Source organism: Rhyacophila brunnea, unplaced genomic scaffold (assembly GCF_057557595.1).
Source record: "Rhyacophila brunnea isolate RB1 unplaced genomic scaffold, BYU_Rbru_1.0 scaffold_7, whole genome shotgun sequence".
Taxonomy (NCBI): domain Eukaryota; kingdom Metazoa; phylum Arthropoda; class Insecta; order Trichoptera; family Rhyacophilidae; genus Rhyacophila; species Rhyacophila brunnea.
In genome coordinates, this window is record NW_028233339.1 from 6,804,349 (window position 1) to 6,819,544 (window position 15,196).

The following is a 15,196-nucleotide window of genomic DNA, read 5'->3' on the forward strand; positions in this document are numbered from 1 at the left end:
TTTTATTGTAATTAACATAATGTCTTTCCACTAATTATATTATGATCAAAAATAATATTATTAGATAATTGTACTTATTATCTCTATCTATATTCTAGTCTATGTAGTATCTACTGTAATTTGATAAGTTTACATAATTTTGATAATGAGTACCCATGTGTTTTAGCTCAGTCAATTATTACTACAGTACGATAATTGAGTATGCTATACGCCCCTTCATCTCTTGTATGTTGAATTTCTTAATTTATTTACAGTCATTTTTGATACGATAATAATGAATGTTGATATTGATTCATTTCGATAATTTAATACGTATTGTCAACACTTTTGTTCAAGAAACGTTTTTGATATCTAGCTACTCTCCAATATGGCGAAGGTGTGTAATGAAACATAATATACCATTCATTTAATAATATCAATATTGTATAAATTACTTTAAATTATCGATGGTTTAGTGCACAGATATTGTATGTCCAGTTTTTGTAGAAATTGGGTTAACATACACAAAATGTTCGTCATATTATTATCTTTATGCTGTAAAAATATTGTACGTCCAAATACGATATTTTAGAAGATACTGTATCATTCAAATACACAATGTGTCATTTTCTCATCCATCTCAAATTTTAAACTTCCATTTTCTCAAAACACACTAAACTGGACATACAATATATGTGCACTAAACCATCGTTATTCTGTTTGTTGATTATTATTTTAGGAAACGTGTAACCCTATGTGGGGCGGGCGCTTTACGTCAGGTACAGCATCATCGCTGGCACATCTCAACTCATCTATAAGTATCGATAAGAGACTATACAAACAAGACATAAAAGCGAGTCAAGTGTACGCCGAGGGCTTGTTCAAAGCCGGAATAATTACTGAACTCATTTGCAATACAATTATCGACGGCTTAGAAAAAGTAAGAACATACGATATATTATAACATATAGTGCATAGGCTATTTACTGTAACTAATGAAGTTTAAAAGGTTTCACTGCGCTGATGGGGACACTTTTGCACACGGATATCAAGAGTACATTTTTCATTTTAACATGCATGCACCTCAGTGATTTAAAACATTATTGGTTGCAAAAAGTTGTAGATATTTCTTCTAAAAAGTTAGACAGAAAAAGTCAAAATTGAGATAGCATAGAGTCAGTGACGTCCCGTGGGGGTAGGCAGATTGAGCGTCGCTTGGGGGCGGCAGTTACTCGAAGGGCGGCAAATCGAAGAGAAACATTTGGAATATATAGAAATAGCTACATACACTTAGTAATAACGAAAATATCTTTCCATTAAAAAAACAGGTCACTGGTTTTATCGGGTTTGCGATATCTAGTTTACTTTCATTGCCCTTCAACGTCCTTGGTGAGCAGAAACGACACGTGCAGATTTGCGAATAATTAGTCTGATATTTTCTTAGTAATGTATCCATACAACACATTTATTAGATATTGGACTCATCAAAGGATAATTAAAATACTGTATAAAAAATGAGGCGGCATTTTGGCGCTAGCTAGGGGCGGCATTTTATCTAGGGACGTCACTGCATAGAGTTGCTAGATACATGAAATCTTACTGAGGTGGTCTTGCATACTTATAATTTTACAAATATCTAGGCTTTAAACTGAAAAAATAGCATGCACCAATTTATCTTACGATCCATAAAAAATATTTAGAATATTACATAATACTATCGACTGAAGGCATTTGATGGAATTTGAATTTAAATTCTAATGGATTTAAGTTTTGTACTATTCCATTTGAGTCATTTTTGTGACCCGGTATCGTATAAGAATATTATTGAATATTATAATAACCTTTTAAAGACTGATATCATAGATAATCTCATTAGTTAACGCTATTAAATTCCCAATACGTTACCATTGTTCCCGGAATGGACAGTTTACACCTCTTGAGTGTAGCATTTTTATTGTTTATAATTACTAATGATCTGTTATTAGTTATTAGGTTTTGACGGTGTATACGCTTATTGAGTGTATTATTACTATTATTAGTAATACTAATAACGTAAGGTAGGTAACACTTAAACTGTAATTTGTTTGTTATATTTTTTAATTGTGATCCTTGACTTAATAGGTAGGTGATAAAGTTTTACTTTATTGTATTATTTTTTTATATAAGTTAGAGTTAACTGTTCGTTGTCAGTGTGTATTTGCCTTTTGGTGAGTGCACATAGTGTCTGAAGATGCCAAAAGGCGAAATCCGGGTCGCAAAAAACGACTCAAATAGAATAGTGCAAAACTTAAATCCGTTAGAAAAATATTTAGGTTTTTAACTCGATTGAGCTATGTGCCACAATGAATTTCTCATGAACATTTTTTTCTTAAAAGCCTGTTTGCACCTCTCGCGATCATCGCATAAGTACAATCACCACTTTAGAGTGGTGATTTCGCTATGGCCATTTAGCGTACATAGAGTACCTACCACTATATAACTGTATCTGACCCAATCTATACCTAAGTATTTATTGAATGTTTTTGATGTTATTGTTTCAATAAAGGTTAAAGAAGAGTGGGAATCGGGTAAAATGGTGATACTTGCGCAGGATGAAGACGTCCACTCGTTGAACGAGAGGCGGTTAAGAGAGATAGTTGGTGTAGCAGCAGATCACCTGCATGCAGGGCGCAGTCGTAACGATCAAGTGGCAACGGACGTCAGGCTCTGGCTTCTCGACAATATTCCTCAATTACAAAATATTCTCTCGCAAACAATTAGAGTAAGTACCTGCCCTGCAACCTTGATTGCTAACCCATTTTACTTGGCCAAAATTGTAATTGTAAGCTCTTCTAAGTATTTTGTAAAATCTGGCTGACACATTAAGGTAAATTTATTGCCAAAGTGCCTTAGGCAAAGTGTCGTCCCTTAATTTTTTTTGACTCATATTTTACGTAAATTCATTACACTATTAATTATTAAACGCTATAGAATTATAAAAACTCAACAGTTTACTTGGCGTCAAATATATTTAATTATCAACGTGGGTAGACAAACATCTCAACCTCGTTAAAAGATCTGTCTGACTGTTGAAAAAAGAAAACTGGTCTAACTTTTACAAACTAAACTCACTAAACAGAGATCTCGGGTCTCTGGAGAGACAAGGATGGATCATAAAGGCAAAAAGAGCAAGTACGTTGCGGTTAACTTGGGGTACCCTTTGTACACACTTGACGCATGTTACCAATATCACTGTTTAAGCTGTGTAAAATGAAATTGTACAGTGACAGTTGTCTTCGTCTGATGAAAGTAGTGATGTTAAAATTAACTCAATTTTTAATATCATGTAGGTATCCCTTGCACTCGTTTAATCTCCAGCATCTTAATTACTTTATGTTTCAGACTATTGTAGACCAAGCTAAGAGAGAAATTGATATTATCATGCCAGGATACACACACTTGCAGAGAGCCCAACCAGTCCGGTGGAGCCATTTTATTCTGAGGTTTCTCACTTTATTTCATTAACACCGACTGCATTTCATTTAACGAGACCACATTAACAAATCCTCACAGTCATTGATTAAGATTTATAAGAACGCAACTAGCAGTCAATAATAATATGCTCTTTTCTGTCGTGTCCGGAAATTTGTACGTTCGTCTCTGTTCTGGCAGAACACACTAACTGAAGAATACTAGTTTTGAGTAATTTGACTTTGAAGTTGTTAAAATGTTTGAAATGGTCTATCATGTGAGTTTATTAAGTAATCGTAAAAAGGATGACTTTAAAATAAAGACTGTTTATTTATTAAGAAGGATTCCAGATGGTAAAGTTTGAAATAAGGAACATTTTGGTATAATTAACTCAATATGTAATTTTTTCGAATTAGTGTCTTCTGCCAGGACAGTGACGGTATGCAGTTTGCCGTATCACACTTTACCGTGAAATGTTGTATCGAAAATATATGGTCATATATTAAAGACCGTCCAACCTCTTTGGGTCGTATAGGTAGTACTGAGATAAAATTCATGCCTAATAACACACGGTTCTTGTCGGTTTACAGGAAGCCAGCAGCAAACAAATTTTGAAAATAGCCGATATACTGGATTATTTGTTAGGTTTTAATTCTTGAATTCATGAATTTTGCCAAAATCGGCTATGAAAATTGAATTAAAGTTCATATCGAATCTAATAAAATTGGAGACCGTGTAGTATACGGTCATTTCTTTCCGATAGAAAGCTCATGGTAAACTGTGCTGCGGTGAAATGTTTTACGTATAATTTACATGTAACCCTTTTCTGTTGCCTCTTTGCATTAGTTTTACAAATGGCCCACAACCTCCCCCGTTTGCCAATTGATAAGTAGGAACTGTATTTCAACAAAGTTGATCAACTTCAAGTTGAATTGTGTCGCTGAGTTTCAAAACCCGCTATAACACTTTTTCATTATGTTGAGAAAATCAATAAAAACTTTTTGAACTAAAAAGGTTTTTGAATGTTTCAGTAGTGTTATAGCGGGATTTGATAGACACATTGATTTTATTTCATAAATGACAGTTAATCGTAGCGGCTTTTGAAAGAGGCGATAAAATTTTCATGTAGAGATTTTAATAACGAATCCAACGATATATATATAGATATATCATAATTATTTCAAAAAAGTCATCCGAGTCAACTGGTTGCCTGGAGTAACCGAGGTGATAATTTGTATTGGCACGTGAAACTTGTGCGTTTCATCTGACACCATCTGATATGGATTATTGGTTCAACTTAAATCGATACCTGGAAACATTCCTTCCGATATGACAAAAATTGCCATGTGAGAACGCGGCATCAGTGTATATTAAACGTAAAAAGCCTATTATTCGACACACAATTTCTCTAATCTCAGAATCAAACTAGACATAGAAACTCCTTATTTCGTTTTGAGTTATGTTCAGATATGGTAGAGTTATTTAAAAATATGGCTATATACTGAGTCGGTGTCGCGAAATTAGTCAATCTGTAGTCAGTTGTTCAGCAGACAGAAAGAGGGAAGTCCCTACCTACTATTCAGACTCATCGTAGAATGTTCCTAAAGGAAGGAAATTGAATTATATAAGGTTGCCTATAAGTAGGGAATCCAATCCCGAGCCAAAATTCTGATCCCGGGATTTCGGGATTACAATTTGACAATCCCGGGATTGGCATTTTTTCCATTGTTAATATAAAATTTTATATTTACAAATAACATTGATAAAATCGGTCAAAAATAAATCTAGTATAATTTATACTATTTAAGACATTTATTTTTAATATTGTATACGTTCAATATTGGAAATACACAAGTTTAACGGAGTAAATAATATTGTAATTTAAATAATAATGTGAATTTAATAGGAGATTGCTGTTTCTGATAGTAAAGACTTAATGAATGGATTAGCGAGATTTAAAATAGTAAAGCAAATAATCATGGCGTACTTATGGCCTTTCCGCTTCATAAATCTAATTAGTCAGACAAATATGAAACTGCCGTAAAACGTATGATATCATGGTGGAATTACTTTGTTAAAAGTGCGAAGCATTGTTTTTTCCAATCTTTCCATTTTTAATAATTTATGTGAAAAAATAAAATGAATCGGCAACCTACACATGGGTATAAATCAAACTTCATTCAAACTCGGTTTATTTCTAATGTAGTTATTTTTTATTATAAGTATTTTTTCTGTTATATTTTATTTTCCATACAAAATTGATAAAAAAATCAATCCCGAAATCCCGGGATTATGTTTATCAATCCCGGGATTCATAGGTATCGAAAATCCCGGGATTGGAATCCCTACCTATAAGTAATAACATTTTCAAAATTCAAACCGTTTTTTTTTTTAAATTATACCTTCCTACTTCTATCTCTAACTTTTAAAAGTTCTCTCAAAACTCAGTTGGAGACTAGGTACAGATAATTTTTTTTTTAATACCAATGACATATTGCAGTCATGCATGGAGCCTAAAAGAGGATGGAGAACTACTAAAGGTGACAGCAAGGCGAGCCGGCGTGCTGCCCCTCGGAAGCGGAGCTTTGGCCGGGAATCCATTCAGTATGGACCGCCGAGCCATGGCTGACAAGCTAGGCTTCAACGACGTTTCTATGAACAGTATGAATGCTGTTGGGAACAGAGATTTCATAGGTACTAAATGAACAATTAAAAAATCGGTGTGTGTACTTATGTACGCCCGTTAGAAGTTATAATTCTTTGGCGTAACAAAACAAAAACAAAACTTGTGTAAACTAGATTCTTTGACTAGCTCAAAAGGACCGCTTATTGAAACGCCGTTGGCTTATTTCTATACACTTTAACTTATATTACTAAATTATAAAATGGTTTCTCGTTGTTGTTATTTTCAAAGTACCAACTGTCACTCTGACGTTTAATCGTTTGTTTACGTAAGGAATTGCAAATGGCCGACAATAATAAATTCGCTGCCTAGGCAACGGAACAATTCTAAACTATAATATTATACTGTATAATCGTCACGATTGCAGTACCATACCGTGGCATAAAGGTAGTGCGTTCGGTTGATAACCGAACGATCGGTGGTTTGAATCCAATCGATTGCGTTTTTTTTTCGTGTGAAAAAATAAATTATGTGTTACATGTCACACGCAAAAAATACACTGATCTGATTTCCTAAATGCGCCAAAAGAAGTATAACTTCAAAAATCATGCACACATATATTATAGAAGGGCATATTGTCACATTCATGTCATAACCTCTTATCAGAAAAAAAAATGGAAAATTGAGTTTTTATGGATTCAATTAAATTATTATCCATCAAAAATATGTAATAAATAAGTATTGATTTATTACATTTTGTTTTTATGGTAAAAACACCTCAGAAAACCTATTAGAAAACTTAGGTACCAAGCGGGACTTGAACCTGCATCCATCGGGTTCCAGTCAATGTATTTTACCAATTACGTAATCTGTAATCACGCTAAAATATTGTCCGAGGTGTCATCTCAAATTCCATTAATATTGGCAATCAGTTCTAGATATTAGCATGGATACACGCTTTTGCCTTGACCTCTCGGGCGGATTCGTTACGAAAAATCGCACAGGCGTAATGAGAAATAAAGTCACAAAAGTAGCGCGGCCGCGAGAGACTCCAGTCGGTCGCGAACGGCGCTTCGGGAATGACATTTAAACCCGCGCCCCGCAATTAAGTATATGAATATATATATGAATATCAATGAATAAGTAGGCAAAGCATGTTCCATGTTTAATAATTTTAGCCGTCAGGGTTTAAGTATTTTTTTGATTCCTAGATGTTGTCAGGATTATCCCAATTTTTAGTTTGTTCGATTTGAGGTTTGGCCCAGGTGTCGATTTCCCTGCCTATGCCAGGGATGACGAATCTATGACGCGTTTGAGTGAAGCTGACCATGTTTGTGTGACTCACAGGCAGGGTTACAATTTTATTATGTATACGAATATTTAATAGTTTTTAATTTAAAAGTTAATTTAGTTTATGTAAAATATGATAAATCTTTAAAATGTATTTTATCGGCTTTTAAACTGATTATGTGATAATTTGAATAAAATTTATATAAATTGCTTTACCCTATAAAAAAAGTAATATTATTGCAGAATGTGAATGGAAATCATTACCCGCTTTAATTTAACCTAGCTTTAATTAATTAATTAATGAAAAAATTGGCAAACCAATATTTTTACCATCGTTGGACAACAACAAATAATTATTTCAAATTGAAAGTAAAACATCACCTTCGTAATGATTTGACTGAAGCATAATATGATGTATTCTCTTATAAACTGTATCTATAATAATTAAGGCTATACTTCAGCTGAGGCATGGTCTAAAAAGATCGTGACTAGGCGATGCACGGATTGTGCAAATGACGAGTGCCGAACGAAATATAATTTGTCGTAAAAATTCAACATGCGTCCATTTAATTATATGTGTATTGTTATATTAGTAATAATAATAGTTTATTCATTGACATGTTTTCTTTTTCAAGTAAGTACATGCGTAACGTTTTTAGTCATCTTTACACGATTTAAGAATATATTCCTCCGACACCATGACAAAAAAAATTGACGTCCTCACACCTAGACCGTCGGTCTCAGATTGGCGACGAGTGCGAAACTTCGTCACACCTACTGTTGAAAATTATTTGCCGTTTCACTTATTTATGTATTGCCTTCGAAGTATCCAATCCAAAAAATAAATAAATTTACATCAAATCAAGGTACCAAGTATATAAATTTGGAAAGTATGTATATGATACTTACTTTACCTTTTGGCAAATTTACAATACACCATTGTGTAAAAATATAAGTATTTTGGTTTTTTATTTTATTTCTGACATGCTACTATATTTTTCAAGATTTTTGCACAAAATTTGACAATCTTGTAGAAAAAGGTTCAACATACCTGTCCTATGCAATGGTATAATTATTATAATATTATATAAACAAAGAGTATTAAATCAACACCAGACTGATACGGCGCTTTTAGCAGACTTAGGTACACTTTAATTAAATAAATAAAGACTAATGTTTTTTCAGCGGAGTTTCTGTTTTGGTGTTCTTTATGCGGGGCCCACATCAGTCGGTTGGCAGAGGATTTGATAATCTTCAGCACGGCGGAGTTTGGATTTGTGCGAGTGAGCGAGGAGTTCTCCACGGGCAGCAGCCTCCTACCGCAGAAGAGAAACCCCGACGGCCTGGAGCTGGCCCGGGCGGCCGCGGCTCAGCTCCTGGGGACCTCCACTGCGTTCATGGCCACTCTCAACTCTTTGCCGTCCACATACAATAAAGATTTGCAAGGCGACAAGAAAATGCTGTTTGAATCTTTCGACACCATATGCCAGGTGCTCGATGTAGTCAACGGGACATTGAGCACGTTAACGGTGATTTTTTTGTCAATAACATTTTCCTTTAATATTTGAAGAATTTATGAAGGGATTATTCAAAAAATGCAACGACAACTGTTAACAAAACAAATGAATACGTCATATTTTTGTGGTTTTATTTTTTTTAAGTTTTACAAAAACATAATATCTAGTATCAAATTCAAAGTTAAATCTGTTAAAAATTAGGTGGATGCCACAAACTGTTCAAAGGCACTCGGAGTAGAGCAACTGGCGGCTCGATTGGCACATTGGCTGGTAAAGCGCGGGTTGCCTTTCCGGCGTGCCCACCACGCCGCAGGCCGCGCCGTAGCAGTAGCAGAGGCTAAAGGGCTTCCCATTAATCTTTTACCGGCACATGACCGTACCCAAATAAGGTACATACACTATTCATATATTATTTTTATTCACTGTTAATTCTTGATGGAATGTCTTGTTATTAGGACACTTCAAAATGTTGTTTAGTTGTAATAATTTTATTTGTACATATTTATTCCACAATAAATTATTATATTACACCTTATAGGTCTGGTTTCACCCTAATGGCGGCGCTCCATTGGCACGCAAGTCAGACGATTTACAGTCTTCGGACTTTTTTTCGCGTGGAGCACCCCAGACCTGCGGACTTTTTAATCCGCAGACCAGGCTCGTTAGATCTCAAACATGTTTGATATTTTTGCCAGACTTCGTCAGTCGATCACTATGCAAATTCGATTTGACTTTAATACGCAATCATTCGGACCGAAAAAAAATCTGTAATTGTTTTAAACATTTTTATTGATTAATTTGTTAATTTACACATTAGAAAGTGAGAGATTTACCAATTATTTTTTTATTTGTATTTATGAAATTCATAAAAGAAATCGTAAAACTTGTGTTGTTTTCACTGCTATACTATTTTATGCAAGTCTACATATAAATAGCACACAATTATAGGATTATCGGAAGACATTACGAGAATCGTAACTTTTCATTTTTGACAGGTCGACTTTTTTATTCGTTCGTTGATCAGTAGCAGAGCATAGACAAATCGGACGATTTATTGTCCTCGGACTTTTGGCTCGCCAATGGAGCGCTGGCAATACAGCTGGTTAATACAGTCGAACTTGGTTATTACGATCACAAAATAGCGAGATCTCGGATGTAATGAGGAAACATTCGTTGACATTTTAGTTTATGATTTTCTCCATTTATTCACTTTTATAAGGAGCTACTTCTCGGGTATACCGAGCAAAACTGTTAATGTTTCGATCGTTTAAAAACAACATTTTCGACCCTAAGCAATAAAATCCAGCCGGGCAGTTAACTAGATCTATCCCGCCAGGATCGGATTACATTTATGAAACTAGTTAAGTGTCTAATTGGTGTTTTCGCCGACAATATTGAAAAAGTATCCACGCATAATATGGTTGAAATTGCATGTAAAAAATCCAAGCTTTGTAAAGTCAGTAGGTACCTACCAGAGCCGGCGGCTCAGCATTACAATAAACAACTTCTTTTGTAGCTTATGAATGCCATGCTTGTTTCGGGGATTTTTACGATGGTTTTCAGATTTTTATGCTTTATGCTTAAGTAGAACGTGGCGCGAAAAATGTTATACTTACCTATAACGATATAACGAGTAATGCTTATAACAAGAAAATTCAGTCGGTCCCATCCTCTTCGTAATAACCAAGTTCGACTGTATTTTAATTGTTGATTGTTAGATTAACTAGTTTTTATACCTGCTTCTTTACTTAGTAATAAGATTTCCACATTATTTTATTGTATTCAATTGTTATATAAATGAGAATTAACTGCGTGTTATGTGTCAGTGTGCATTTACCATTGGTGATTGCGCATAGTGTCTGAAGATGTCAAAAGCTAAAACCTGGGTCACAATAGTACAAAACTTAAACCAATTAGACTTTCACAAACTTTTGTTAATTTCATTATTTTCAGTGAACATTTGGGTGGAGACCTCACAACTGTTTGGGATTTTGAATCTGCAGTTGAGGAGCATCAAACTATCGGTGGGACAGCTCGCAGTTCAGTTTTGCACCAAATTGACGTGCTAGAAAAATGGCTTCATCAAATTTAACTAAGACTGTTGTATTATAATTCTACCTCGTCGGTTAGAGTTATACCCCGTTTACATGTGCATGGATTTACTGTGCACAGTAAGAAAATGACAACATCGCGTCTCGCTTATTCTTCAAAAATGAGATTGGAGAGACAGTCAGGGCTTTTACGTATAAACAGTTATTGTCACGATATTTTAAAATAAGTACTATTGCCAACAGTAATTCCATGCATGTGTACAGACGCTATTACTGAACTTGAAAATACTGTATTAAAAATTGTTTTATGATTCAATAAAAGTTTATAAAAATATATTTTTATGGTTAATAATTATTATTATTGCCTATGTAATAATTATCACTACCTATCCATATTTCCCGCGAATTACAATGTAGATACATACAGACCTACAAACTTATCTGCAAAATGGCCAAAAATGGAACTACGAACTACCATAGGACGCCATTTAGAAAATTTTATTCGAATGTCAGATTTTGTCCAGTTTCTTCAGATAAGTTTGTAAGTCTTGTAAAATAACTAAAAACTAAAGGCGCTTTTTACTGATTCTCCGTCATCGTAATCTGTCAGTCGCCATTTTGAATTTTAGCTATCTTTTTGTCATCGAATTATAGTACGCGGTCCAAGCCATTATAGTATTTCGGCAAAAATTATAGGACGTGTAGAAAATGAAAGTTTTTTGTTTGTCACATAAACATAACGGAGAATTCGAGAAATTCCGATGCCCTGCTTAATTATAACACCTCTTACGACCGAAAAATGCTAACACCGGCCGCCGTCATTAACTGTCAGGTTAGTTTTTTAGAGTACCTAGGTACCTATACAACGCAAAACCACGTCCATTGACTAATATCGCACACTGAGATCTTATATTATACACCGTCCTTCCCTTAACGTTATTACGATTTGCTGTGATTCAAGTACGAACATTTTACGGAACTTTAAACATCGCAATATTACCTAGATAACTTTTAAAAGCAATGAAATAAGCAATGGGGAATATTCGCACAATTAAATAGACTGTTTTCATAAAGTGCCGACAGCATTTTTTTAATTGTGGTATTTTTGACGTACTATACTTTTTTAATAGTACGCGGACAAAAATGTAACTTTTCGAATAGTACGCGAATAAAAATGTACTATAATTATAGTTCGGTTGGCAACACTGCGCTCACTGACAGATGACAGCGGCCGGTGGCGGAGAACCAGTAAAAAGACCCTAACTAAATACTAGTCTAAATCCATTTTCATTTCTGTCATTAAAATATTATGTTCCACTCTATTCCATTTTGACATCTCATAGTGATTGAAGTGAAGTTAGTCATTATATAACTATGTATTGCCACTAATGGAAATGTTTACTGGGAATACTGTATCCTTTCGTACAGTAGAATTATAAAATAAATGTGATAAAATAACTGATAAATTATTTAAAGTTCATAATAATTATTAAATTTATATGGTACCGTTCGCACACTTTCAGATACATTTACAATTTCAAAATTTTAAATTAATAGTCGGGGAGTGAAATTTTATAAGTTTGCCATTATATGGACGCCATGACACATTGAGTGCTCGGCCGTAGTGAATTGGCGGGCGCGACGCGGCGGCGTCTTGCGAAACTCAAACGTATAACCGTGCGTATTATGCCCCAAAAAAGACACTGTCTACGAACATTTTAGACACGGTTATACGTTTGAGTTTCGCAAGACGCCGCCGCGCCGCCCCCGCGCATCCACTACGTTCTTGCACTAAGGTCACATCGTGATGTCGCTAACCAACCGATTACATTTGCACCATATATAACAGACGTATATTTATATATATAGATTCGTAAGTTCCATACAAGAAGATGCCCCCTTTAATTGGCACCATCTATTGGTGTGACTAGAAGTTTTGACTATGACAGAACCATAGATCCAAAAAAGTACTTATAATATTATAAAAACGAAATTGTGACAAAAATGAATAAAAGTCGATATTTCAATTCAGATGTACACTTTATTGCAATGATAATCATATTGACAAATTATGAATAACAACATAAATTTATGAGGACATAATTATGTAAAAATAATAATAGTAACGCACTCCCACCATGGAAATTATTTGTCAGCATTCCTGTCAGATTGATGACTTCTTAATTATTTCATATTGTATTTCATTATAAATTGTCATCACTTGCTGTTATTCTCGCAATCAAAGCCCCAACAATCGACAACATATCGATGTAGATTCTGAAACAATAATTTTAAAATCTACTTAATGTCAAAATATAAAATGACAATGATCGCCATTTACACTTTTGTAAGAATGCGCAAATATAATATAGACATTTTATATAGGTAGGTACGTAATTTACTCAAACATAATCTTCTTTATATACCTACCGATTTTTTATGTTTGCCTTGGTTGATTTGCAAACGTGAAAATTACAATAGGTAGATACTATCATTATTTCGATGCCACGACCAGCGTTGCCATGTCTACTGAAATTTCAGTAGATCTACTGATATTTTTTGATATTTTTGGCAATATACTGAATCTACTGATATTTTCTGAAATCTACTGATATTTCTTCATTTCACAAAATTCCCACCAGCCGGGAAAAAAACTAGTCATCTTTGAAAATTTAGGAATTTGCGGCCCGCGGCAAATTTTTTCTCCAAGAAAACGAGCCGACCATGAAAAATAGGGAACCTGCGACCTGCGGCAAAATATTCTTCCTAAAAAAACAAGCCGACCATGAAAAATGAGGAACCTGCGGCCCGCGGCGAAATATTTTTCCTAAAAAAAACAAGCCAACTATGAAAAATTGGAAACCTGCGGCCCGCGGCGAAATATTTTGCTTAAAGCAGAAATCTACTGATAATTTGTCGAATCTACTGAAATTTTTTTACACATTCTACTGAAATTTTAAATTTTGACTTGGCAGCACTGGCCACGACTGCAAAGAATTTTCAAGGGGCATACAAGTGTATATACCTATAAACATAATATAATAATCATTATTATGTTTATAGGTATATACACTTACCAAATAAATACCCATTAACTTATTTTATCAGCTATTGGATTGCAAAACCTTTTTATCAATATGGTTTGAAAACGCCGAACAGCAATATTATTCTGACACTTGACATTATGTCAACTCGAAAAATATTGCTGACTGCTTTTGTTTTGAAAAAGTTCGTATCATTGAACCTGAACTGAACGAATCAAATGGCACCGTTGGATTTATTTGATTTGGAACCGTTTGGTAGAATGTCCACGGAAACGCTTTTCTGACAACTAATTAGTGTTGCCAGTACTTAAAATTAATTAATAATATATTAGTCTCTAAAACAGAAACATATTTGAAACGTCAACTTGTTATGAAATTCTAACCTCCTATCGTGGTCTACAATAATACAAATTTAACAAACTATCGTATTCATTCATTTTAAATATACAAAATATAAAGAATGCTTCATAAATAGGTAGCCATTTAGTTAATTTATAAGATTTATAGGTATGACGAGTTTTTAAAAATTACTTGTGACTAGAGCTTTTCATAATTGACCACTATTGTTCATGTCGACAGTATGATATTGTGACTTAGACGACAATCGAACATATTAAAATCGTAAGGTAATATAAAGATCATTCCGGGTTGATTTAACACAGTTTGTAGTTTAGAATCTCCGTTACAAAATATAAATAAAATGAAAATAAATTCTTTGTCTGACATAATAATTATAGTAATGATATTAAATCGAACTTGCATAGAAAATAGTGCTGGATTTTGAGATAATAAGACGAAAAGCGGCGTCTTGTTCGCGTATGGTTACTTATGAATAATAGGTATTGATTATTAATCTATAATACATATAATTCAAGTGAACTCCTATGGTGTAAATATCTAACATATTAATATGAACACCTCACGATATATAAATGCCGAATAATGCTTATCAACACTTTGACAGATTGCCATTAGTCTATGGATCGTCCGAATTGGTTTGACGTTTCATGTCAAACCATTTCTGATGGTCCGAGAACGGTTTGATTTTCAATGATACACTGAACCAAACGTCAAATCTCAAACCATTTCCGGTCAACTACAATTTGTATGTATATTGTATATGGTTTAATTTGATTTGTTTCGTTCATGTTGAAAGAAACGAACCTAAAATATCATGTAGAATCAGTGTTGCCATATTTTGAAAGTGGATTTATTGTACAGAGCCTTCAAAATTATAGTATT

At 34.0% G+C, this 15,196-nt stretch overlaps 1 protein-coding gene across 2 annotated transcripts; it reads left to right on the forward strand.

Moving 5' to 3' along the window:
- The first annotated feature begins 293 nt into the window (after positions 1-293).
- Positions 294-11,246, forward strand: Argl (Argininosuccinate lyase). 2 transcript variants are annotated; one of them, XR_015071865.1, is made up of 9 exons: positions 294-376; positions 719-919; positions 2,525-2,740; positions 3,361-3,461; positions 5,930-6,123; positions 8,528-8,871; positions 9,061-9,248; positions 9,398-9,626; positions 10,813-11,246. XR_015071865.1 is itself a non-coding variant. In XM_085957360.1 (8 exons), the coding sequence occupies exons 1-8, from the start codon at positions 368-370 to the stop codon at positions 10,949-10,951; spliced, it is 1,392 nt and encodes a 463-aa protein (XP_085813486.1). In that variant the 5' UTR covers positions 294-367; the 3' UTR covers positions 10,952-11,246. The 2 variants fall into 2 exon arrangements, 1 of the variants encoding a protein (XP_085813486.1); XM_085957360.1 differs by lacking the exon at positions 9,398-9,626.
- Positions 11,247-15,196: the final 3,950 nt, after the last annotated feature.